Source organism: Phyllobates terribilis, unplaced genomic scaffold, assembly GCF_046119375.1.
Source record: "Phyllobates terribilis strain yellow unplaced genomic scaffold, ASM4611937v1 Scaffold_2__4_contigs__length_985480577, whole genome shotgun sequence".
NCBI classification, from domain to species: domain Eukaryota; kingdom Metazoa; phylum Chordata; class Amphibia; order Anura; family Dendrobatidae; genus Phyllobates; species Phyllobates terribilis.
The window spans coordinates 621,058,883-621,086,670 of NW_027362762.1; the positions used below are offsets into that span (position 1 = coordinate 621,058,883).

At 42.3% G+C, this 27,788-nt stretch overlaps 1 protein-coding gene across 1 annotated transcript in view; it reads left to right on the top strand.

The window, feature by feature from the left end:
* Nucleotides 1–24,186, top strand: part of CIMAP3 (ciliary microtubule associated protein 3) — a 94,711-nt gene extending 70,525 nt beyond the window's left edge. The window contains exons 4-6 of the mRNA XM_073670655.1: nucleotides 9,719–9,852; nucleotides 23,204–23,321; nucleotides 24,110–24,186. Coding sequence (XP_073526756.1) covers nucleotides 9,719–9,852; nucleotides 23,204–23,321; nucleotides 24,110–24,178 — 321 coding nt within the window. The 3' untranslated portion in view covers nucleotides 24,179–24,186. The remainder of the gene's footprint in view (nucleotides 1–9,718; nucleotides 9,853–23,203; nucleotides 23,322–24,109) is intronic.
* Nucleotides 24,187–27,788: the final 3,602 nt, after the last annotated feature.

The window sequence follows — 27,788 nt, forward strand, 5'->3', positions numbered from 1 at the left end:
GAAAGCATTGGTACTGAGATGTGGTCTGTGGTCCCCACCTGCAGAACGACTCCTTTATTGAAGGTGTCTTGATAATTGCCAATAATTTCCATCTATTGTCTATTCCAATTGCACAACAGCAAGTGAAATTGATTGTCAATCAATGTTGCTTCCTAAGTGGACAGTTTGATTTCACAGAAGTTTAATTTACTTGGAGTTATATTCTGTTGTTTAAGTGTTCCCTTTATTTTTTTGAGCAGTGTATATATATATATCTATATGTATATATTGCACCCATAAATAAATATTGTTATAAAAAAAAAAACAATAAAAGTACACATATTTGGTATCGCCGCGTCTGGAACTACCTGACCTATAAAATTGTCCCTCTAGGTAACCCCTTTAGTGAACACGGTAAAAAATGAAAAAAAAAACTAAGCGAAAAATGGTGTTTTATCTTCATACCGCAGAACAAAAAGTGGAATAAAACACGATCAAAAAGACGAATGTAAACAAAAATGGTACCGCTGAAAACATCATCTTTTCCCCCAAAAAACAAGCTGCTATACAGCTCCATCAGCTGAAAAATAAAAAAGTTATAGTTCTCAGAATAAAGCGATGCAAAAAATTTTTTTTTTTCTATAAAATAGTTTTTATTGTGTAAAAGCGCCAAAACATAAAAAAACTGTATACTGTAAATGTGGTAGCGCCCGAAGAATAAGGCTACCTTATCAATTTTACCACACGCATAACGGTATATAAAAAAACAAAAAAACAATTCATGAATTGCTGGTTTTTGTTTATTCTGCCTCCCAAAAATCTGAAAAGAAAGCGATCAAAAAATGGCACGTGCCCAAAAATGGTACTAATAAAAACGTCAACTTGTCTTGCAAAAAACAAACCCTTACATGACTCTGTCTTTTAGTGTGTGACAGCTGCCAAACAAAAAAAAACAGATATTAATCTGGTATCGCTGCAATCTCACCGACCCAAAGAATAAAGTCGTCTAATCAATTACACCACAAGAGGAACAGCATAGAAAATAAATAAAACAAATTCTTTACCTGCTGCTGATTTGTTCATTCTGCCTCACAAAGATCGCAGTAAGGCTCGGCTCACATTTATTCTGCGCTGAGCGCCTACATCGGGGGTTTCGTGTAAATCTCTAAAATATGTGATTCAGACGGAACCCCCAGTGGAAGACTCCCTGTACCACACTACAAGGCCACTGCATAAAACCATGGTCATCACACGTGATCCCATATTACTGCGGTAATAATAAAGACATTTTGTGGAGCATGTCAAAATACTTCATTTTAAGTCTGCCAGCTGTGTGTTGTTGAATCTATTCACACTTGGTCGCTGACCAATACCACGCTACAAGGCCACTGCCTAAAACCATGGTTATCACATGTGATCCCATATTACTGCAGTAATAATACAGACATTTTGTGGAGTGTGCCAAATATTATACTCTATTTAAAATGGGCAAGGCACGTGGCACGGGATGGGGAAGTGGACGTGATGGTGATAGTGCATGCAGAGGCCGAGTCCATGGGCAAGATGAAACTGTGCCTGCTGAGGGAGCACAACAAACACTCACATCATGTCGAACTACCTTCCCGTCCCAATTACTAGGGGGCTGAAGAACAGCACTCTTGAAGCCAGAGCAATATGAAAAGGTTGTTGGTTGGATAGCAGATAATGCTTCCAGTCAGTTTGCCATCACCACCACCCTGTCTTCCACGCGATCAAGTCTCAGTAGCTCTGAGTCTGGACCACATATTCCTCACCCTGGTCCTCCTTCCTCCCACTATGCTGAGTGCCCAGAGACAACTGATCCCACACTTGGAAGCTCCGAAGAGATGTTCACTTTTCAATTTATAGATTCGGGCCTCTCGCCCAGTCCGCAGGGCAAGAGGAGATCGCATGTAGCAATGTCCAAATATTTGAGCAGCTACAGTCACACAAAGAAGACGGTGGGAAACTGTTGCAAGAGGTGGATGATGATGATGAGACACAATTACTACCAAGTCAGGAGGAGACTCAGGGTGCAGAAATGGAAGACGAGGTGGTGGACGATGAAGTCACTGACCCAACCTGGCAAGGTGACATGCATAGCGAGGACAGCAGCACAGAGGAGGAGGGAGGCATAGCACCACAACAGGCAGGAACAAGCAGTGGGGGGGCCACAGACACAAGATGGGCAACTGTTTCCCGGAACACCAACACAAGGGAAGTTGCCAGTCCACCTGTTAGGTCTTAAAGAGTCTGGCTCTTTTTTAAAGACTGTCCAGATAACCCTAAAAAGGCCATTTGCAACATCTGCCATACCAGCATCAGCAGGCGCAGCAAAACTACCAGACTGGCCAACAACAGCATGCTCAGGCACATGACAGCAAAGCTCCCGACTAGGTGGGCTGAACTCCTGGGTTCCCAATCAGTGTCTGCGGAAGACACCACTGCCTGTTCCGCTGCTGTGCGTGCACGCCAATCTCCTGTCCATCTGCAAGCGAAGATGCCTCCCGCCCTGCACGTGTCGTTGCACACTTGCAACCACCACCATCAGCAACCACATCCATGTCCTAGTCGCAGTGCAGCGTTCAGTTGCCCCTACCCCAGTCCTTGAAACGCAAGTGCAAATACGCAGCCAACATCCCACAGGACACAATACTAAACTCCCACATTTCTCGAATGCTTGCACTTGAAATGTCAGAGGTCACAGTTCCTTGGACAACCAAGGAGTATAGGCAAGGGAGACAAATACGATGCAGCAGAGGCAGGGGAACACTGTCAAAGGTGTGGGACAGTTTTCTCAGACCCTCCGAGCGCACAGGCCCTGATGCACGGGGTATTCTGACAAAGAGGGAAAAGTTTTGGAAGATGCTGAAGGAGTACCTTGCCGACCGTACCAGCGTCCTCCATGATTCCTCTGTGCCTTATAACTATTGGATATCCAAGCAGGACACGTGGCATGAACTGGCTCTCTATGCATTGGAGGTCCTGGCCTGCCCTGCCGCTAGAGTTTTGTCAAAGCGGATTTTTAATGCCTCCGGGGACATTATAACTGATAGGTGCATCCGCTTGTCAACTGAAAATGCTGATAGGCTGTCTCTTATCAAAATGAACAAGGGCTGGATTGCGCCAGACTTCTCAACACCACCGGATGATAGCAACATAAAGTCAAATCCAGTGTCTTTTTTTGGGGGGGGTTTATTCCCATGCACCTCTTCACACCCAGACATAGGTATAAACTTCCTGATTTTGTTTATTTTCTGTTGTCCTCCTCCTTCTCCTCATCCTTCACCACCATATCACCAGGGTGACTGTGATGCAACACCCACATAATTTTTTAAGGGTGTTTATGATGCCCATAGGAAATTTTTTTAGGGACCTACCTCTAACATTCTGTATGTTATACAGTATGTTCATGCATACCCACCAGGGTTAAACGTTTTTCAGCCCATGCACTTAGTGCATGGGCATTACCAGTATAGGAGATCCACTCCTTAAAAATGGTAACAATTTTTTTTAATGAGAACCCCCTCTACGTCTCTTCAAAGGGGTATTGGAGTGCGTCCAATTTTTTGACAGCCCTTGCAGTCACTGCATGGGCATTACCACTATAGGAGACCCACTCCTTAATAATGGAAACAATTTTTTTTAATGAGGACCCCCTCTACGTCTCTTAAAAGGGGTATTGGAGTGCGTCCAAATTTTTGGCAGCCCTTGCAGTCACTGCATGCGCAATCACAGTATAGGAGACCCACTCCTTTATAATGGAAACATTTTTTTTATTGAGGCCCTCCTCTATGTCTCTTCAAAGGGGTATTGGGGTGCGTCCAAATTTTTGGCAGCCCTTGCAGTCACTGCATATGCAATAACAGTATAGGGGACCCACTCTTTAATAATGGGAACAACAAAGCATAGCCGGCTGATGGCCCTCTAACAATAGTGAGGGCCGACTGCTGGCCCTTTAACAATAGTAAGGGCCATATGATGGCTCTGTAAAAATAGGCTTTGTGAGTTTCATAAATGAAACAGGATGTGTCTGATCATGTCTCACACACCACATAGGCAGATAAGGTAGTAAAATGTAATACTCTGTAAAATGTAATACCCTGACAACATTGTTCACAGCAGTGACCAAGCAGTCAGAGATGCCTCCAGGGGTCTTCCCCTTGCTGTTTCCATGTTATTTCAGCTCTGTATGGATGTGTTTGATCATGTCTCACACACCACATGACCAGATAACCAGATAAGGTAGTAAAATGTTAAAATTACATTTACTAGTGAATGTATTTTCCACTGTTTATAGCAATGCCAAAGTGCAAAAACGCATCAAAAATGCTATGTGTGAACATAGCCCAAAGTGTGGAGGAGCATTTTTGTTTTTGGTTATTTATTTTGCTTTATGTGCAAGTTATTACCCTGGACAGAATGTTCCTTAACATTTTTTTCCAGGAAAATCCATTTTAGTTTCATTTTTGTATGTTTTATTGTGAGTTAGTTAAAGTGGCGTAATACTTTGACAACATTGTTCACAGCAGGAGTCAGAGATGCTCCCAGGGGTCTTCTCCATGCTGTTTCCATGTAATTTCAGCACTGTTCCCATCGATTTGGGCAATTTTTAGGCCCCCTACAGACCTCCGGGGAGGGGGGCATCGGAAAAATGCTTGAGTTTCCCTTTGACTTAAGTACATTGGGCTCGTTACTCGGGTCGAGCACCCGAGCATTTTGATTTTCTTGACCCGAGCAACGAGCACCCGAGCATTTTAGTGCTCTCTCATCACTAGTTAGGGTTATGTTAGGGTTAGGATTAGGGTTGTGTTAGGGTTAGGGTTGTGCTGGGATTAGGGTTGTGTTAGGGTTATGGTTACGGTTAGGATTAGGGTTGTGAAAACTGATGACGATATGGCGACTAGTGTTGAGTGCAAGTGCTCACTACTTGAGTTTGTATTGGGTGCTTGGGTATGCACCGAGTATCGCGAGTGCTTGAGTGACATGCTCGAGTCCTCGCCCCGCATGTTTTGCAGCTGTTATACAGCCAAAAAAAACCACGTGCCGATTGCCAGCCATATACGAGCAATCTCCGCATGTTTTTTTTTGGATGTCTAACAACCATGAAACATGCGGGGCAGGGACTCGAGCATGTCATGTGAGCACCCGCGATACTTGGTGCATACCCGAGTACAAGATGTAAACTCAAGTAGCGAGCACTTGTGCTCAAGACTAATGAAAACATATTCAATATGATGGCGTGATGTTATCAAATTCTGTGTCAAATCTCTGGGTTCAAAATGTTCACTATACCCATTAATAAAATCCTTGAGGGGTGTAGTTTCCAAATGGAGTAATTTGTGGGGGGTTTCCACTGTTTAGGCACATCAGGGGCTCTGAAAATGTGACATGGCGCCTGCTCTCGATTCCAGCCAATTTTGCTTTCAAAAAGTCACACAGTGCTCCTTCCTTTCCAAACCCTGCCGTGCACCTAAACATTTTTTCCCCACATATGAGGTAATTGCACAACAGTTTTAGGGGTCCATTTTCTCCTTTTACCCTTGTGAAAATAAAAAAATTGGGGCTAAAAGATAATTTTTGCTGAAAAAGTTAGATTTTTTTAATTTTCACAGCTCTACGTTATAAAATTCTGTGAAGCACCTGGGGCTTCAGTGTGCTCACCACACATCTAGATAAGTTCCTTGAGGGGTCTAATTTCCAAAATGGGGTCACTTGTAGGCAGTTTTCACTGTGTAGGCACATCAGGGGCTCCCCAGACGTGACATTGCGTCCGTTAATTATTGAAGCAAATTTTACATTCAAAAATCCAAATGGTGCTCCTTCCCTTTCGAACCCTGCCGTGCACCCAAACAGTGGTTCTCCCCTACATATCGGGTATCGTCATGCCAAGAGAAATTGCACAACAAATGGTATGGTGCAATTTCTCCTGTTACCCTTATGAAAATGCTAAATTGGGAGCTGAAAAACATTTTTGAGGGAAAAATGTGAAAATTTTATTTTTATGGCTCAATGTTGTAAACTTCTGTGAAGCACCTGGGGGTTCAAGGTGCTCACTACACATCTAGATAATTTTCCTGAGGGGTCTATTTTTCAAAATGGAGTCACTTGTGGGGGGTTTCCACTGTTTAGGCATATCAGGGGCTCCCCAAATGCGACATGGCATCTGCTAATTATTCAAGCAAATTATACATTCAAAAAGTCAAATGGTGCTCCTTTCCTTCCGAGCCCTGCAGTGTGCCCAAACAGTGGTTTTCTCTCACATATGGGGTATCGGCATGCTCAGGAGAAATTGCACAACAAATTTTGTGGTCCATTTTTTCCTCTTACCCTTGCAAAAATAAAAAAAAATGGGTCAAAAATAACATTTTTGTGAAAAAAAGTTAAATGTTCATTGTTTTCTTACACATTCCAAAAATTCCTGTGAAGCACCTGAAGGGTTAATAAACTTCTTGAATGTGTTTTGAGCACCTTGAGGGGTTAAGTTTTTAGAATGGTGTCACTTTTGTTTTTTTTTCTGTCATAAAGGCCCCTCAAAGCCACTGTGATGTCCCTAAAAAATGGTTTTGTAAATTTTATTGTAAAAATGAGAAATCGCTGGTCAACTTTTAACCCTTATAACTTTCTAATAAAAAAAAATTTGGTTCCAAAATTGTGCTGATGTAAAGTAAACATGTGGAAAATGTTATTTATTAACTATTTTGTGTGACATATCTCTCTTATTTAAGGGCATGAAAATTCAAAATTTGAAAATTGCTAAATTTTCAACATTTTCACCAAATTTCCAATTTTTTTTCTACTTTTTACTACTATTATAAAGTGACAGTGGTCAGAATTGTAAAAATTGGCCCTGATCATCAGCTTGCAAACCACCTTCGGGGGTAAAGGGGTTAATGCACCCCATCCATAGTAGTATAATGCACCTCATAGACATCCATAATAATATAAAGCACCCCATAGACATCCAGAGTAGTATAATGCAACCCATAGACATCTATAGTAGCATAATGCACCCAATAGACATCCAGAGTAATATAATGCAACCCATAGACATCTATAGTAGCATAATGCACCCTGTAGACATCCATACTAGTATAATGCACCTCCATAGACATCCAGAGTAGTATAATGCACCCCCATAGGCATCCAGAGTAGTATAATGCACCCCATAGACATCCAGAGTAGTATAATGCACCCCCATAGACATCCATAGTACTATAATTCACCCCAAAGATATCTATAAGAGTATAATGCACCCCATAGACAACCATACTAGTATGTTGTACCCCCATAGACATCCTTAGTAGTATAATGCACCCCATAGACATCAATAGTAGTATAATGCACCCCCATAGACATCCATACTAGTATAGCCAATGATTTAAAAAAGAAAAAAAAATACTCACTGTTCTTTCACTCTCGCGCGTCCTCTTATAGAGCTGGCAGGACTCAACGTGAAATGGGAGTGTGTGATGTCACTGTCATGCGCCCAGTCATGTGCTGACGTCAGCTGCTGGCCTCTGATTGGCCGGCAGCTCGTGTTATGGCATGTGGACCCGCTTCAGCTATATATGGTCCGAAGAAGCCTTTGCTCCTTAATTGAGGATCATCAGATGCTGTTTGTATGTATTGCAGGCTTTTTATTATCATTATTTACACTTCTTTAAGTTGCATTTTTCTGAACCTGCACTCAACAAAGCTATTGTTATATCGGTATGTACCACCATAACTCTTATAGTCTCTCTGTGTTAGCTTTTTGGTGTTATCAGCCTGTTTTACAATATTATTGTCTGTTACATTATTGCCGCTTCTTGTGTTTTGCCTTACAGCGCGATGTACAGCTCTATGTATATAATTTTACGTTTTACCTAATTTCACACCAATTATTTCTTCTATTTGGAGCTGTCCCGCGTTACCGGCATCCTGCTTGAGCTCCATTTCTGGTATTTGTGAATCTGCAGTACAATATTCATTAATGGGTATATACAGTGCCTTCAAAAAGTATTCATACCCCATGAACTCTTCGACATTTTTAACGTTACACCCACAAACTAAAATATATTTTATTGGGATGATTTTATGTGATGTACCAACACAAAGCAGCAAGTATTTGTGAAGTGTAAAGGAAATGATACATGGTTTTCTAAATTATTTTAAAAATATATAAATGAAAATTGTGACATACAGTACATTTGTATTCACCCCCTAAGTCAATACTTTTGTAGGACCACTTTTTGCTGCAATTACTGCTGGGTATGTCTCTATCAGCTTTAATCATCTAGATGCTGAAATATTTGTCCATTCTTTGCAGACTAGCTCTAGCTCAGTGAATTTGGCTGGAGAGCTTCTGTGAACAACAATTTTCAAGTCTTAACACAGATTCTCAATGGGATTTAGGTCTGAACATTGAGTGAGAATCTGCGGTCGTATGCACAACAATAATGTGGCAATAAAAGGGACAAATGATACCACCAACAATGACCGCTAACATTATTTCTATACTGATAATGATGATTAAATTAATAAAATGCACTGTGCAAAGTCCAATGTTATCAGCACACAGTGACCATATAGTGGTAGATTTTATAGCATTGAAGGTTGTATAAATGAGTGCTGTAAAATTGCCCACTAAAAATATGAATGCCCCTTGTAAGTGCCCTAGAAAGTAATAATGCTCAAATTTTGCCCCCCCCCACACTCTGTGTGTCCCTTTGATAGTTATAACACTCCGAGTGCTCCTATAATGTCATAGTATATTTTAAGGGCCCTTAAAAGCTAATGATGTCCCCACAGCCCATCACACACAGTATGATTGCTGCCATAGCCCCCCCCCCCCCACACACAGTATGATGGCCTCAGTCTCCTTATACAATGTACGGTACTCTTAAGGTCGCCCATGCAGTATGATGGCCGCACAGTAGTCCTCACCACAACTCATAGTATAATGCTCCCACATTCTCTTACAAGTACTGACCTGTAAAATATAAAATTAAACACTGTACTCACGTAACCCCAGATTCTGAATCCACTGACGTTCTTTGTGCACTCCTGCCATTCTATAGGTCGCAAGCCTAAAACAACCTTTGTATTACAAAACAGAGAAGAGTAGGCTAGGGATATTAAGGATCCCTGGTCTACCATAGAGTTTGACTATTTTGGCATGCTATGCACTCCAATACAGCTTATAAGTGGCAGTTGCTCCTGGTGTGCCCCATTATGCGAGTGGATCAGATTTCCTGCCTCCTCTGCTGCCCTTTTAGCTAGGCTACTGGAAATGTAGCATCATTAACTCAACAGTGCTTACTGACATCACTGTCCCCATTAGAGCTCACAATCTAAATTCCATATTATGCCTTTGGAGTGTGGTATGAAAGCCACACAAACAAAGGGAGAACATATAAACTACTTGCAGATGGTGTCCTTGGGGGAATTTGAACCACATCCCCACTGCAAGGTTACAATACTAACCACTGAGCCTCCATGCTACCTTTATATCTCCTATACCATAGGGTGTCCCTCTTTGTGCCTAAATGCAGGTGATCTGATGTTTTCTGCACACTACCTACTTTCAGGTTGTGTTGGGGCTATACAATGAGGTCCAGAAATGTATTGCTGCCCTAGTTAACGTTGCTGTCATTTAAAATTAAGGGTTGTTTCCTGATATTAAATCATTCCAAGCTTTTACTAATTTATATTTTTGTAAACCTGTTGCATTTCCTAGATGCAGACGCCTAGTCCTGCAGAATATCAGTCCTCCTGGTCCAGAGAGCGCTCATTCTCACCAAGCTATGCTCCTTTTAATATCAAAGCTCTACGATTTCCAGATAAGAAGACAGATATCGTCCTAAACCCTAGGTAATGTCTATTTTTCTAGAATAAAATGATAATGCTCATTTCCATCATTTAAAATGGTCTGCTATATGGCATGGACACGACAAAAAGGTTGTATGCATCAAACTCCTACGGATTTCATTAGGTATTAAAGGGGCTGTGCAGTACTTTAGATTACCCCCCATGTATCTCCCCTCCAGATCCCTAAGACTTTTTGTAAATACCTTCTGCTGTTGATAATGCCTGTGAGCGGCGCTATCGGTGGCCGCTCACAGGCATCACATGACCCCCGGCTCTGACATCCGCTGATGTCACCACAAGTGTTGGCAGCAGCCGGGGGTCACGATCTTCTTGGTTCACGGTGGATGCCAGGCTGTGGGCAGGGTTACCCCCTGTGTCACACCCGGCATCCACCGCACACTCTGCCTCTCCACATTCATTGGGAAAGCTTGGGGTAGATGCCGGGTGTGATGCGGGGGGTAACCCCGCACACAACCCAGCAGCCACCGCGAGGACCCCAGTGCTGAGTCACGCCTCACTTGTCATGACGTAGGCGCTGGGGTCATGTGATGCCTGTGAGTGGCCACCGATAGCACCGCTCATAGGCATTATCAACAGCAGAAGGTGTTTACAAAAAGTCTTAGGGACCTGGGGAGAATACATGGGGGTGTTATCTAAAGTACCGCACAACCTCTTTAAAGTAAAACTATTGCCAGGATTACAATATATATTTTACTTGAAACACTGTTAGCCTCCTGAAAAATAATTTTTTTTAAAAATATAACTCATTATAAATTGTGACCAAAAACGCAAGATAGTTTGTGAGTCTTTTATGTAAATGACATAACACCCCCCTCACCCACGGAAGTTGGATTTGAATTTCAGGTTAAAGAGTTCAGACAGGTTTCTTCTCACCACCCAGCTCTGTACAGTGTGAAGCCACAATTCTGTGCATCTCTAAGAGAACACAGTGATACCTAATATATAAATACTCTGCCAAATCACTCCAGTTTCATACAGTATCAATTGTTACCTAAACCACAGCACCATATCCAAGTCCTTACTTAAATAAAACACCAGAACCAAATTAACAAGAAAAATACAGCACCAGAATCAAGTTAAGGCCACGTTCACAAGTTCAGTATTTGGTCAGTATTTTACATCAGTATTTGTAAGCCAAAACCAGGAGTGGGTGATATATACAGAAGTGGTGATGTGTTTCTACACTGTGTGCAGAATTATTAGGCAGGTTGTATTTTAGAAAATTATTTTTATTATTGATCAATAACTATGTTCTCAATCAACCCAAAAGACTCAAAAATATCCAAGCTTAATATTTTTGGAAGTTAGAGTGTTTTTTTTTTAGATTTGGCTATCTTAGGAGGATATCTGTTTGTGCAGGTAACTATTACTGTGCAGAATTATTAGGCAACTTAATAAAAACCAAATATAATCCCATCTCACTTGTTTATTTTCACCAGATAAACCAATATCAGTGCACAAAATTTAGAAATAAACATTTCTGACATGCAGAAACAAAAACAAAAAAAAATAGTGATGAATATAGCCACCTTTCTTTATGATGACACTCAACTGCCTTCCATCCATAAATTCTGTCAGTTGCTTGATCTGTTTTCGATTAACATTGCGTGCAGCAGCCACCACAGCCTCCCAGACACTGTTCCGAGAGGTGTACTGTTTTCCCTCCCTGTAGATATCACATTTTATGATGGACCACAGGTTCTCTATGGGGTTCAGATCAGGTGAACAAGGGGGCCATGTCATTATTTTTTCTTCTTTTAGACCTTTACTGGCCAGCCATGCTGTGGAGTAGTTGGATGCATGTGATGAAGCATTGTCCTGCATGAAAATCATGTTTTTCTTGAACGATACCGACTTCTTCCTGTACCACTGCTTGAAGAAGTTGTCTGGGAGTTGAGCTTCACTCCATCCTCAACCTGAAAAGGTCCCACAAGTTCATCTTTGATGATACTGTGGCGCCCAGCTGCGCTTGGTACCACAAATCCTAGAGGGGTGCATTAAAGGATTTCTCCACAAGAAGCCCCCACAGCATACACACACCTCCACCTTCCACCTCAGACCACCAGAGGGAGCCCGATAGGGATATAAATAGGGAAGGTGGAGCTAGGCAGCTCAGTGATTCAGCAGTTCCTGCTCAGACACAGAAGGAGTCAGTGCAGTCAAGCCAGAGCCTAGCAGTTCCTGCAGAAAGAATTCAGTACAGTCTATAGAGTGAGTCCAGACTAGAACTCACAGAGCTCAGGATAGAGAGCTAGGAGTGTGCCGACACTCTGAGAGCGGCGAAGAAGAGCAGCATCCCGGCTGCAGTGTGTGTAGCCTAGTGAGGGCCCGAGCGGGGCCGAAGGCGAGTGGAAAGTGAGTAACATAGGGGGCAGAGGAGCTTTACAAGCTCACCCCAGAAGCATATACCGGACACCGGGTCCGAGTCTACGTGGATCTTCATGACCAGTAGAAAACAACCGGAACCCCTGGCGAATTACATGTCCCAGGATCACCAAAAGCTGATACGTACCAGGGTCAGGAATCACGGAGACCCCAAAGAATAGGGAGAGTGATCTCCAACAGAAGGCCCTATCACCAAGTCAGCAGGTGCAGAACAGAAACCAAGTTAGGCCTAGCTCCAGGCAGGTCAGAAACTTACTACACAAAGGCAAAGACAAGAGGCCCTACACCCGCTCACTGGGGAGGATCCTGATATGCACCCTTCACCCTACAGTGCTCCGGGACGTGCCTGAATTTCCATCAGTAAAAGGTACTGAAGTGACTATCGTGTCTGTCCCTGTTCTTACTCTGGCCCGGCTGGGTCCCATCTGTTCTGCATCCTTACATCCCCACTGCCCTGCGGCCTAGCTCCACCTGTGGGGAGCTATACCATGCAAGCTGCCTTAACACCGGCCTGGGTGGGCTGCCGCAGCGCTGGTGATCCTCACCAGGCACCACAGGTGGCGTCACGAACATTTACTAACCTATCATCCCAATATACATTCCCCTCTTTTCAGTTGTCCGCCCTGGGCCACGGACCGGGCCAGCCACCGTGATATCCCCCAAGCATCTGAGGGCCCGGCTGCCGAGTACCCCACGGCCCCAGGGGCGCGACAATACCAGCCCATACTAGTACCCCACCTCCACCTTGCTGGCATCTGAGTCGGAGTGGAGCTCTCTGCCCTTTACTGATCCAGCCTCTGGCCCATCCATCTGGCCCATCAAGAGTCACTCTCATTTCATCAGTCCATAAAACCTTTGAAAAATCAGTCTTAAGATATTTCTTGGCCCATTCTTGACATTTTATCTTATGTTTCTTGTTCAAAGGTGGTAGTTTTTCAGCCTTCCTTCCCTTGGCCATGTCCCTGAGTATCGCACACCTTGTGCTTTTTGATACTCCAGTAACGTTGCAGCTCTGAAATATGGCAAAACTGGTGGTGAATGGCATCTTGGCAGCTTCACCCTTGATTTTCCTCAATTCATGGGCAGTTATTTTGCGCCTTTTTTGGCCAACATGCTTCTTGCGACCCTGTTGGCTATTTGCCATGAAACGCTTGATTGTTCGGTGATCACGCTTCAAAAGTTTGGAAATTTCAAGACTGGTGCATCCCTCTGCAAGACATCTCACAATTTTGGACTTTTCAGAGCCCATCAAATCTCTCTTCTGACCCATTTTGCCAAAGGAAAGGAAGTTGCCTAATAGTTAAGCACACCTTATATATGGTGTTGATGTCACTAGTCAACACCCCTCCTCATTACAGAGATGCACATCACAAGATTTACTTAATTGGTAGTTGGCTCTCAAGTCTATGCAGCTTGGAGTAGGACATGTATAAAAAGTATCATGTGATCAAAATACTCATTTGCCTAATAATTCTGCACGAGGTGTATTATACTTTTCCTCTAATTGTTCCACTCCTGGTTTGGGCTTACAAATACTGATGTAAAATACCGAACGTGTGAACGTGCCCTGATAATATAAATACAGCACCAGAACCAAGCTCATTACAAAAATATAGCATCAAAACTAAAGTCATAACAAATACAGCACCCAGAGAAAACTTCGGCACTGAGATGACAAGAAGATAGTTTGCTTTTCATGAAGTGATATTTTTATTCATTCACGACCAATTTGTACAGATAGTACACACAGATGTTTCGGCCATGTTGGCCTTTGTAAAGGTTATCTGTAACAAGTGGTGGTCGGCATAACTAGCATGATTTCAGTAAGTAAATACAGCACCAGAACCAATTTCAAAATATAAATACAGCAATAGCACTTAGCTCATAATATAAATACAGCACTAAAACCAAATTTATAACCAAAATATAGTTTCTGAACCAAACTCACAAGTTGGTTCTGGTGCTGCATTTTACATTAGGAATTTGATTTTGACACTATGTTTTGGTTTTGGCGCTATCATTTTGTTATAAATTTGATTCCGGTTCGGTATGCATTTAATAAGCTTGCTTTACGTGCTTAGCTCTTGGTATATACTTATAAGCTTAGTGCTGGTGCAGAACTAATTATGTAAATACAGCCAAAGACCAAGCTTATTACATGCATGCAGAATCCAAATCAAATTCATAACAAGAATATAGCAACAGAAGCAAACTCACAGCATTAACCGAGCATATCTAAAATAAGTAAAGCATCATAACCAAGTTCACAACATAAATACAGCACCAGAACTACACCTAGAACATAAGTACAGCACCTAAACCGAACTCACTATGGAGCACTATAACCATAAATACAGCACTATAATCATACTGACATCATAAATACAGCACCAGAACAAATGTGTTAACAGAAATACAGCAGATAAACACAAGGAAACAAGCTGAAAACACAAAGGTAGCACTAGACCTCAGCTGATAGCACAAATACAACACCAAAACTAATTTGATAACATATAGCACCAGAACAAAGCACATTACATCAATTTACCTCTAGAACTAAATTACTAACAAAATTATAGCACCGGGACATGGCCTGTAATATAAGTACTGCACCTAATTTAAGCCTATTACATAAGAACATCACCAAAACCAATTTCATGACAAAAATACTGTATATCACCAGTACAAAACACAAATACATCACTAGGTTCAAGCTTACAACATAAATACAGTCCTTATATCATACTCATTGTATAAATACAACAAAACCAAATTAATAAGAAAAATATAAGACCAGAACCAAGCTCATAACAAAAAGCACTGGAACCAATATAATTACATAAATATAATACCAAAACTGAATTCATTATAAAAATAAAGAACCAGAACTAAGTTCATAACATAAATACAGTACCAGAGCAAGCTCATGGTACAGATCTAAAGCGCAAGAACCAAATAAGTAACAAAATACAAGAACGGAACTAATATTCTAATTAAGATTAACACTAGAACCAACTCACAACATAAATACAGCACTAGAACCAAGCTTGTATGAAATAAAGCACTGTATCTGTGGCGCCCCTGAGTGTTCAGTCGCCACAGAGGTACTGCACCTCACCCAGAGGTGTGGTGTCTCCTTCTCTCAGGTAAGGAGGGAGTACTACCCGGAACCCCAACACCTGCATCCAACACTACACTGCTCCAGGCCGGCTGGAGGGGCAACATGCAGAGCGCAGCTGCTGAGCCCTGTACCTGGCTGGAGTGGGGAGAACCCAGAGGTAGGGGGAACCAGTAGTGGGTGTGGGTGGAGGAAGCAGTTTAGCGGAGAAGCCATCTTAGGGTGGCAGATTAGTCAGTGGAGAACAGTCAGGGAGCAGAGTCTCTATAGAAGCTCTGCTCCACAAGTAGGGCCCAGTCCTAGAGGCCCAGGTGGGGAGCAGAGGAGTAGGCTCCATTCTAAGAAGGGATCCTAGGGGGTACGGCGAATGCAGGATGGCACCCGTACGCCCCGCATCTGTCAGAAGACAGAAGGATCGTAGGCCGCAAGAAGGGGACTGGCCCCTGGTCCAGCCGTGTTACTCCAGGTCTCGGCTGGAAAAACCAGAGGCTTCCATAGCCAGTTGCTGAAGCCTCATTCTAATCCCCGTAAGGGTCAAGCAGGTCCAGGAACTCCGACGAGACAGGAGGGACTTCAGAGCACCCGAGCAGGATTGAGAGTGGGAAGCGCAGGGCAGGAGGGAGAAAGACCCAGCGAGAAGACGGTCTAGTTAGGAACACGAGAAAGTGGGGTTCTGCCAGGTACTCCTGATCTACCTGAGGAAGTGCTGAACCCCTGCCTGGTGAACGCAGCGCAACGTGGGAGGCCGACAACTGTACAGTGCACCAGTGGAACTGTCATAAGAACTGTGAGTAAAAACTCGGATGACTGCACTGCACTGCCTCCGTCCCTTCTTTCATCTGCATCATCTCTCCCTCACGGCACTACAATGCTCAGCGCAACCCACACCGTCCTACACTGCCCTGGAGCTAGCTCTACCTGTGGAGAGCCACACCAGCCGTAACACCAGCTCCAGAGGACTGCTCCGCAGCGGCGGCACCCTTTAGCCGCTATCCACAGGTGGCGTCACGAACACTATTCTAAAAAAAAAAACATAAATAGAAGCATCCCCCACTTTTTATTGACTGCCCTGGGTCACGGACCGGGCCAGCTACCTTTATATCCCCCAGCAGCCAGAGGCCCAGCTGCCAATTACCCCACGGCCCTGGGGGCACATCATATTTATATGCAAAGCCAATATATAGTACCAAAATCATTCTTATAACATAAATATAGCACAAAAACTAAGCTCAAAAACACAAATACAACATTAGATCCAATATCATAATATCAATACGCTAGTAAAGCAAACGTCAGTACATAAATACTGCACCAGAGCCAAATTTATAACAGAATTATAGAACCAGAGCCAAGCTTAAAATATAAACACAGCACTATAACTAAGTTTCTAGCACAAGCTCACCACTTGATCTAGGCAACCAATATAAATAGAGCTCCACAGCCAAGCTTATAATGTAATTAAAGCACCAAAACATAGCTTAAAACACAAAAAAGCATTGGAACCTGTTACTCACCTGTCCTGATTCCAGCACCAAGTGCTATATTGCGCCTTTCATTTTTCTGATTCAATCTCTTTCTGACTCATCACCCATCGGTGACCCCATCACATGATCGTGGGTTGCCGATGGGTTGGCATGACAACCCAGGGTCTGCAAGAGACCCCTGTGGTTGTCATAGCCAATCTAGAAGTCGGCGTTCAAAGCTGATGAGCACTTTTGTGCACCACCGCTGCATGAGAAAATTCTCATGCAACGGTGCAGTAAGTGAGGTCACCGGAGCTCATCAGCTGATCATCAGCTGATGAACTTATGTGACCTCTGTCTCAGCAGCTCAGCGCTATACACTGCCGGGAGCGATCACTTCGTAGGAGACATGTGATTACGGCAGATGGGTGAGTGTAAAGAGCTTTTCATTTTAATATCAATTTATTTTAACTTTATTTTTTTTAACACTGTGAGCACAGGTGGCGGTTGATGAGACTACTTCTCCCATCAGCGACGCCTGCTCTTGCCGTTATAAGTTTCTTTGTGTCAATTCTTTGTGCGTTTTTGCAGCGTTTTTGACCCATTGACTTCAGTAGAGTCAGTCAATTACGCAGCAAAAATACACAGCAAGACCAAAAAAATTTTTATACCTGTTTTTTTGCTGCGGATTTGACTGACTCAAGTCAATGGGTCAAAAAAGTGGCAAAAAATGCATGCCCAAAGAATTGACATGCTGCAGATTTAAACATAATGCAAATCCTGACAGTAAAATTCCTGATCATGTGCACAGCACTTCAGAGTTGCCATTGCATTAGCTGGTAGGAGGATTCCCTAGCATTTTTGGCCCATTTCCACGCGGAAATACCGCCGTGAAAATGCACCAAAAACACATTCTGTGTACACAGCTTCACATTGTTTTTGCTGCAAATTTCACTCATAGTAATGAGTGGGGAAAAATCTGCACCAAGAAGGTGATAAAACAATCACAAACTGTAGATTGTGTTTTTCCTGCCAAGAGATGCAGAAATTTCTTAATATGTGCTCATACCCTAAAGCTGCAGCAAATATCTGAAATTGTGGCAAAAAGGTGTGTTGCAAAAAATGAATTGTGAGCACAGCTTCAAAATTCTTACAATTCCACGTTGTTTGACTTGCATTTATTTGCTTGATTGAGCTTTTGTACCTATTTTGTGGACTACTACAAACAGATTAGGGCTACATAAAGGAGCCCCCCAACAAAGAAATTAAGACTAAAATTAACAAAAACAATCAATTTGCCACATTTTTTGTTCATCTGAAATTTGTCTGAATGTTGCTGAAACAAACAGGTTTTGCTAGTAAACACCTGAGGGGGCAGGATTTCTTCAAGGGACAGGCTTCAAACACATATTGTAAAGGTAATTTGTTACCTAATTCATTCTGTCCAAGCACAATTGCAGCCAGGTATATTTTTCTTTGAAGACTCTGGAGTTTCAGAGAGATAGTTAGAAAATTCGGCCCAGTGCTGCTGTAAATGATTGACAGCTCTCTCTCCTGTCAATCAACTCTAGCAGAGCTGGTAAGCTTTGGTTGGGGTCGCCACCGGGCTAGTCTCATCTCTCCATATGGGCCAGACCATCTAACTCTATTTTCTCTGAAACGCTAGAGTATTCTCAGCCTTTTGGCTAAGATCAAATGTAATATAATTTGAAAAGGCAGTTTTGGCCCATGCCGACCCAGTAGATTGATATGCACACTGAGTACAGTGTGCAGGGAAGTACACTGGGTGGTTTATATAGTCATCCGGTGGAAAGCCTGGCCCTCCAGGATCAAAGTCCTTAGGTCTGGTAAGTTAGAGAGCCCAAGGTGTGAAGTACTGCTGGACTTGTGACCATGAGGTGCCATAACTCGCTGGGCATGGGAACCCACTTGAGATTTGGCACATTTGTACTGCACTTCATCCTTTTATTCTTTTTTAGCACACACCCTTCTACTGGCCTTTTGGCTACGATGGGGGATTTTTAAATTCCCATTTGAAGGTTTGGCTAGTATTACACTGGATAAATGTCATTATTTATGCTAAATGTTTTTCACTTGTTTGTTATCCTTTATGTGTGTCTGTCACTAGGACTGTTCAGATTGCATTTCCCCTAAGGATTCCCTCCTGTTGGTTTGGTGTGGAAGTGGGGGGATTTGGGGTGTGTGGCCATCAGGTTCCACTTCCCCCTGGCTCTTTCAGGAGGGGAGCTGACCATAGATGTCTCCTAGTTTTGCTTGGGTGGGAACCCAGCCATATGCTAATAGCAAGATTGAGTCTCCCTTGGCTTCGGCTAGGGGAGGCTACTAGTCCCTGACCCTCGCTGTGGCCTTCTAGCTCAGAGGGATGGGAAATGGTTATTGGGGGCTTTTCTCCTGTTAGAGAGGGCTACAATTTTCTGCATCCTAGTGCACTTTTTTGTGGCAACATTTTAGTGCTCCAGGGTACAGATAATGATATTCCTGGCTGCACCATAATCAATCATTGATTCATGCTGGCTATAGATTTGAGCAACATGAATCAGAGGTTCAAACACTATCCTTACAAAACATACCATTTGATTCATACATAGGCATCAACTATAGTATTTGTTTATGTAAAAAAAATCAGTTCAAACAATTAAGTCATAGTCATTTTAATCACCATATCACTGAATTAAAAACCCCCTGGTACTTAACGACCTTGGACGTATGGATACATGATGGCGATTTTGCGAGCACAGAGGTTGTGCGCGTGCGATTGCCACAGGTTGTTAGCTGATTCTGACAGCTGACACCTGGCTCTCAGTAACCGAAGCAGTGCCCTCACCACTGCTGGCGCTTTAACCCCCTAAATTTAGCGAGCATTTAGCGAGCAGGCAGAGCAAGGAAAGCCCCTCTGCCCTTGGATCGACACCCCCCACGACATTATCGTGCGGGGTGAAATCATTGCCATGGTGACCCGATGTTGTCATGATGACATCTGGGTCACCAGGCACTAACAAGTTAGTTAGATCATGCCCAGTGCATGATCTAACTAACTTTTGTCTGCAAGGCTGACAGATTATAAGGCATAGCAGTGATCCTGCATTGCTCTGCCTTATAACTGCAATCAGACTGCTAAACTTGAAAGTCTCATAGTGGGACTAAGTAAGAAAGTAAAAAAAAAGTTGTAAAAATTTTGTATCCATAAATAAATATTTTTATGAAAAAAAAATAAACAAAAGTAAACACGTTTTTGTATCACCGAGTCCGGAATAAACACCGTCTAAAAATAAATAAAAAACAATGCTTTATCATACTGCCAAGCAAAAAAGTGGAATAAAATGTGATCAAAAAGACGAATGTAAGTAAAAATGGTATTGTTGAAAATGTCATCTTGTTCCCGAAAAAATAAGCCTCCATACAGCTCCATCAGCTGAAAAATCAGTTATAGCTCTCAGAATAAAGCGATGCAAAATAATTATTTTGTCTATAAAATTGCTTTTATTGTGTAAAAGCCCAAACACATAAAAAAAAAATGTATCGCTGTAATTGTACTGACCCGAAGAATAAAACTGCCTTATCAATTTTATCACATGCAGAACGGCATAAAAAAAATAAAGAAATAAGTCCTGAATTGTTGGTTTTTGTTTATTCTGCCTCCCAAAAATTGGAATAGAAAGCAATCAAAAAATGTCATGTGACTGAAAATGGTACCAATAAAAGCGTCAACTCATCCCGCAAAAAACAAGTTTTTGCAAAAAAAAAAAAGCAACTTTTAGTGTGTGACAGCTGCCAATCATAAAAACCCGATATAAATCTTGTATCGCTGTAATCGCCCCTACCCAAAGAATAAAGTTGTCTAATCACTTATACCACACAAGGAACAACGTAAAAGATAAATAAAACCAATTCTTCACCTGCTGTTTTGTTCATTCTGCCTCCGAAAGATTGCCGTAAGGCTCATGGCACATTTATCCTGAGCTCTGCACTGAGCGTTTGCACCGGGGTTTCCGTGTAAATCTCTGAAAAACGTGATTCAGATGGAACCCCCGGCGGAAGATTCCCTGTAATGAGGCAGATGGAGGCACTGTGGACGCTGTCTAGCCTATGATCCGGCGGTGTCCATCTTTTTATTCGGCGTGCATAAAAGCGCCATCGGCCAGTTTGATGTACCTCTGAAAAAAAAGGACATCGCTGAACAGAGGCCAGACGGAGTCGAGAGTAACTCTGCTGCCTCATTATAGTGAATGGATCCCGCAGGGGTTTCATCTGAATCACTTCATTCGGAGATTTAAATAGAAATCCTAATGTCAGTACTCAGAGTAGAGAGCCGGATAAATGTGATCCAAAATGTTATGTAAAATGTTCCTAACAAAAGCTTCAACTCACTCCACAAAACAAGTCCCCACTCAGGTCCATCATCTGTCAATGGAAATATAGGAGCTTCCACTTACTGGTAGTACGAATTCTCTGAATTCTGCGCTCTCAAATCCAAATGCCCCCTCCATTCTGAGCCCCAGTGTGCCTAAACCACATTTAGCATCTACATGTTTGACATTTCTGTAGCGATGAGAGCCCAACTAATTTACGGGCGCATGTCTCCAGAAGTACGATCTGGGCATTACAACATATTGAGCACTACAACAGCAATTTGCAATTTTCCCTCAGCAACATTCACTGCTGCTTGTCTCTGGAAAACACCCATGTAGTTAAAATCTTCATCACACCTGTAGATAAATTTCCAAAGGGGTATAATTTCCAAAGTGGGGTCACTTGATGGGGGATTCTGCTCTTCTAGCACTTGGGGGCTTTGTAAATGGAGTCTGCATACTATTCTAGGATTCTAGGAAAATCTCCGCTCCAGGAGAAAATAGTCCCTCCCGAGTCTGACTATGTGGCTAAGCAGTACTGTACAGCCACATATGGGGTATTTCTACATTCAGCAGAAATTGTGTGACCAATTTTGGTGCCATGTTTACCTATTTCCCAGTGTGAAAATGTAAAATCTGGGGCTAAAATAAAACTTTGGTGGTAAAAATGTAATTATTCTTTTTTCACCGCCCAATGGTATAAAACTCTGTGAGGTGTCAACATGCTCACTGCACACCTAGATGAATTCATTGAAAGGTGTAGTTTGTAAAATGGGGTCTCTTACTGGGGGTTCTGCTGTTCTGGCACCTTGGATGGTCAGCCAATGTAAAATGGCACTGTCAAACTCTAATATGGCGCTCCTTCCCTTCTGATCTTTCCCCTGTGCCTCTAAAGTAGTTTTCGACCACATATGGGGTATCGGTGTGCTCAGTAGAAATTACAGAACAAATTTTGGGGTCCATTTTCTCCTGCTATCCTTATGAAAATGAAAAAAAGTGGGGGCTAAAACAACTTTTTTTGAGGGAAAAAATATATATATTTTTTATTTTAACAACTATGCATTATAAACTTCTGTTAAGCACCTGGGGGTTCAAGGTGCTCACCACACATCTAGATAAAATCCCTAAGGGGTCTAGTTTTCAGAATTGTGTCACTTGTTGGGGGTTTCCACTCTTTAGGCACATCAAGGGCTCTCCAAATGAGACATGGCATCCACTAATTAATCCAGCAAATATTGCATATTAAAAGTGAAATGGCGCTCCTTCCTTCCAAGCCTGTCATGCGCCCAAACAGTAGTTTTCCCCCACATATGGTGCATCGGCATGCTCAGGAGGAATTGCACAACATATTTTGGGGTCCATTATTTTCCTGTTATCCTTGTGGAAAAAAAAATTGGATCTAAAGTAAAATTTTTATGAAAAAAGTTAAATGTTCATTGCTTTCTTCCACATTCCAAAAATTCCTGTGAAGCACCTGAAGGGTTAATAAAATTCTTGAATGTGGTTTTGAGCACCTTGAGGGGTGCAGTTTTTAGAATGGTATCGCTTTTGGGTATTTTCTGTCATAAAGGCCACCCAAAGTCACTTAAAATATAATTTTACTATCATGAAGTACAATATGTCACAAGAAAAATAATCTCCGAATCAGCGTGATCCATTGAAGTGTTCCAGAGTTATTACCTCAAAAAGTGACACTGGTCAGAATTGTAAAATTTGGCCTGGTCATGAAGGTGAAAACAGGCTTGGGGATAAAGGGGTTAAATCAAGTAACTACGGTCTTATTACATTTTAATTGTTAAATGTATAAATAACTTTTGTTTTAAGATGTCTATATAAGTCACAATGGGAAGATTGTCATCACAATGTATACCTATATATAAGTTTACATATAAGTAGTATGTTGCAACATTATGTTTAGAAGCCAATTTTTTTTGTGCTATGTGTCTAGTTCAGAAAGTTTTATTACAAATGACAAACGCCAATTAATATCCTTCCAGTCCTGGGACATATGAACATTCTACTGAGCAGGGCAGGAAAGTGTCTTGGCCAGGAAGGTTTGGATCACCTGAGTGGTCAGTGGTGCCATCTCTGGAAAAGAAAACGCTAAGGTCAGAGGTAAGAGTCACAGATTACAATGAGAAATAACCCAGGACATATGTGGCAGTCTTAATCTATTTATCTAAAGAAAACAACTAACTACTTGTACAAGATGACATGCATGAATAGAAAATATCAGAAAGACAATATAAAAAAGACATGTAAACAAATTGTTACACATGGCAACTAATCATAGCGCAGATTTAATATTGTATTTTCTCTGGTAAAACAAAAGCTGCTGTGTGATTGGTTGCGTTTTCTGTAAGACAGTTTCTAAATCTGGCCTTCAATTAGGGACTGGAGTAAAATTTTTGGCATAAGGAACACTGCAGCTCGTCATGAATTAGAATAGGTGTGGCATGCCCTTATCATTTTGGCACAGCTGGGAGAAACTGCCTTAAAAACACCAAAGGTCGCAAACATTTTGAGCCACTCCGAGTAGCGCAAACATTTTGTAACTTTTCAAAGCAATTTACTCCAGGATTCTGGTGTCACTGCTGTGAAATCGAGGCCATAATGTTCTTATAGGAGTGAGCTCAGTACTCTCTCATTTGATACTGCGACCGCTCAATGCACTGACTGATGTATCAATGTAGCAAACAGCTGCAGCAAAGATCAGGTACTGCTATAGTAATAATGTGTGTTCACATGCCCCAGACAATGTGTATGACTTTTATAGGGGCCTACCCCATTTGACCATGTGGTTACCTTACTTGGAGCTGACAGAACCAGTTTAACATGTTACAACCTTTACTGTCTTTTCATTGATAAGCTGCTAACATTGTTTTCTTTACTTTCTTTTATAGCTTCTAACAGACAAAGAATTTCGTAAGACTAGAAATCGAGTGGCATATCTGAGTCTGTATTACGATTAAATGGATTCAATTATTGAAGGCTCATTACTCTTCTGTTATCAGTTTTGGGGTATTTTCCCCTTTTATTTCCTCTAGCTTACTCACCCCTTTTGTAAAGCAGCTTCTCTCCTCTGTCCCCCTTTCTTTTGTATCAGCTCATCCATGTGTCTGTCTGCCTGCTCTATAGTGAACAAAGTATAAAAATCAGGGACCTATTGTGCTATTCTAACAGCTAAACGCTATCATACTTGCATATTTGCATTGCATATTTGCATACTTCCAGCCACTTTCCGACTAGACTGTGTCCGACCTTGCCCAATACACTTTCATTGAGCGAGACCACGCTCATCTAGTTGGTTCATGATCGCGTCTATGCAAATTACAAAACTTGCGGAAAGCACCTGTGAGCGATTAAGTTCGAAAAACGATCGCCAATTTCAAATTCGGCACGAATATGGCACATTTGGATTCATGATAGCGTGCTTCTACCACACTCCTACCACACTATCTGAGCAACATGAGTGGGAAAAAGAGAGGTCGTGGTAGAAGGGGGAATAGGCTTGTTGTTCAATGTATACGTATGGAAGGTGGTAATGTTAGTGAAAGCACTAATAGTGAACCACCACTGTCACGTCCTATCTAAAGACAACTGAGAACTTCTGTTACTGGACGAGCTGCTCCAATCCCTTTCTTTGGCAGCCACACAGTGGTACGCCTTGTTGATGAGGACCACAGAGTGCAGGTGCTCTCGTGGATGGCAAGTTCTGCTTCAAGTGGCCTCTCCTCCTTTCCTCCACCTCAACATCATACACAGTACAGTCAACAGAGGTGGCACCCCAATTACCCTTGCTTTCCCCCACGTCACAACTGTGCAACTGCCCAACTGACTGTAGGGAGCCATAAATGGGTGAGTCTGCAGAACTGTTCACACATTCTATGCCATGGGCATCAGAAGTGTACTCCAAAGATTCACATGGTCAAGAGGAAGACAGCATCTGCACCAATACCCAAATTTTTTTAGGTTGGACGAAGTATGGTCCAAGCAGATTCCTGACCTTTGTCATCAGACATTATCCCCTGGGGGGGGTGATCCTGATGAGACTTAGATACCTGAGGCTCACGGGGACTGTTCTATGCTGTTAGGGCAAGAAGAGGAGGAGGGTGATTCTTAAGGCGAGGAATGAGATAACACATTGAATGATGATGAAGTTGTAGATCCCACTTAGTGTGAACCCAGGGGCACACAGGTGAGTAGCTCATCTTTTTTGACAGACACCACAAAGGGTGAGTCAACTCACGTTATCTGCCAACTTTGCAAGAAAAAACTCAGTATAGGGAAAAAGTGCAATAATTTGACTACTACATGCATGAACCTTCACATGTGCAATCAATATTTGTTACTGTGGCAGTCTCACTACGATAAAATGCGGACCATAGGACTTCAACAACCATCAGCCACCCCATCAACTGCATCTGCTGCTTCTTCCTCCTCCTCTGTTACCGTGGCAAATATTGTCACGCAGATTTAAAAATCTTCCCTTGGCTGGGTGTTCATAGTTTGGGGCTTGGGCCTTTGTCTGCCCTTATTCACACTGAGGTAAACTTTGACACATGGTAAGGTTTTTAATATTAGACAGTGTAAGTCTATCCCAAACGGGTTCACCTTGTCGCTGGTGGGATAGCTTTTATACTATTTTTGATCAAAAACAGTGTTACTAAGAACCCTTTTACTTAAATGCACTTGCTTTTTATTTATTTACAGCAGAGTTTTTGTTCATTTTGCTTCTTGTAGGTTTTTCTTATTCATGGCCATTGTGAAACATGCATTTATGTGCTGCATGTACAGTACAGACCAAAAGTTTGGACACACCTTTTCATTTAAAGATTTTTCTGTATTTTCATGACTATGAAAATTGTACATTCACACTGAAGGCATCAAAACTACGAATTAACACATGTGCAATTATATACTTAACAAAAAAGTGTGAAACAACTGAAAATATGTCTTATATTCTAGGTTTTTCAAAGTAGCCACCTTTTGCTTTGATGACTGCTTTGCACACTCTTGGCATTCTCTTGATGAGCTTCAAGAGGTAGTTACCGGAAATGGTCTACCAACAATCTTGAAGGAGTTCCCAGAGATGCTTAGCACTTGTTGGCCCTTTTGCCTTCACTCTGCGGTCCAGCTCACCCCAAACCATCTCGATTGGGTTCAGGTCTGGTGACTGTGGAGGCCAGGTCACCTGGCGTAGCACCCCAACACTCTCCCTCTTGGTCAAATAGCCCTTACACAGCCTGGAGATGTGCATGGGGTCATTGTCCTGTTGAAAAATAAATGATGGTGCAACTAAACGCAAACCGGATGGAATAGCATGCCGCTGCAAGATGCTGTGGTAGCCATGCTGGTTCAGTATGCCTTCAATTTTGAATAAATCCCCAACAGTGTCACCAGCAAAGCACCCCCACACCATCACACCTCCTCCTCCATGCTTCACAGTGGGAACCAGGCATGTAGAGTCCATCCGTTCACCTTTTCTGCGTCGCACTAAGACACGGTGGTTGGAACCAAAGATCTCAAATTTGGACTCATCAGACCAAAGCACAGATTTCCACTGGTCTAATGTCCATTCCTTGTGTTCTTTAGCTCAAACAAGTCTCTTCTCCTTGTTGCCTGTCCTTAGCAGTGGTTTCCTAGCAGCTATTTTACCATGAAGGCCTGCTGCACAAAGTCTCCTCTTAACAGCTGTCGTAGAGATGTGTCTGCTGCTAGAACTCTGTGTGGCATTGACCTGGTCTCTAATCTGAGCTGCTGTTAACCTGCGATTTCTGAGGCTGGTGACTCAGATAAACTTATCCTCAGAAGCAGAGGTGACTTTTGGTCTTCCTTTCCTGGGGCGGTCCTCATGTGTGCCAGTTTCTTTGTAGCGCTTGATGGTTTTTGCAACTGCACTTGGGTACACTTTCAAAGTTTGCCCAATTGTTCGCACTGACTGACCTTCATTTCTTAAAGTAATGATGGCCACTCGTTTTTCTTTATTTCGCTGCTTTTTTCTTGCCATATTACAAATTCTAACAGTCTATTCAGTAGGACTATCAGCTGTGTATCCACCTGACTTCTGCACAACACAACTGATGGTCCAAGCCGCATTTATAAGGCAAGAAATCCCACTTATTAAACCTGACAGGGCACACCTGTGAAGTGAAAACCATTTCCGGTGACTACCTCTTGAAGCTCATCAAGAGAATGCCAAGAGTGTGCAAAGCAGTCATCAAAGCAAAAGGTGGCTACTTTGAAGAACCTAGAATATAAGACATATTTTCAGTTGTTTCACACTTTTTTGTTAAGTATATAATTCCACATGTGTTAATTCATAGTTTTGATGCCTTCAGTGTGAATGTACAATTTTCAAAGTCATGAAAATACAGAAAAATCTTTAAATGAGGAGGTGTGTCCAAACTTTTGGTCTGTACTGTATACCATCTTAAACCAAGCTCAAATTGTGTTTTTTTTTAGATCTGACAATCACCCTGACTCCCCTAATGTCTCTAAATAGGTACCGCACCTATCGCCGAGCAGGAAACCTAATCCCTGACTGCCCCTAGCAGTAGGCTCTAGGTAGGGAGGGGATGG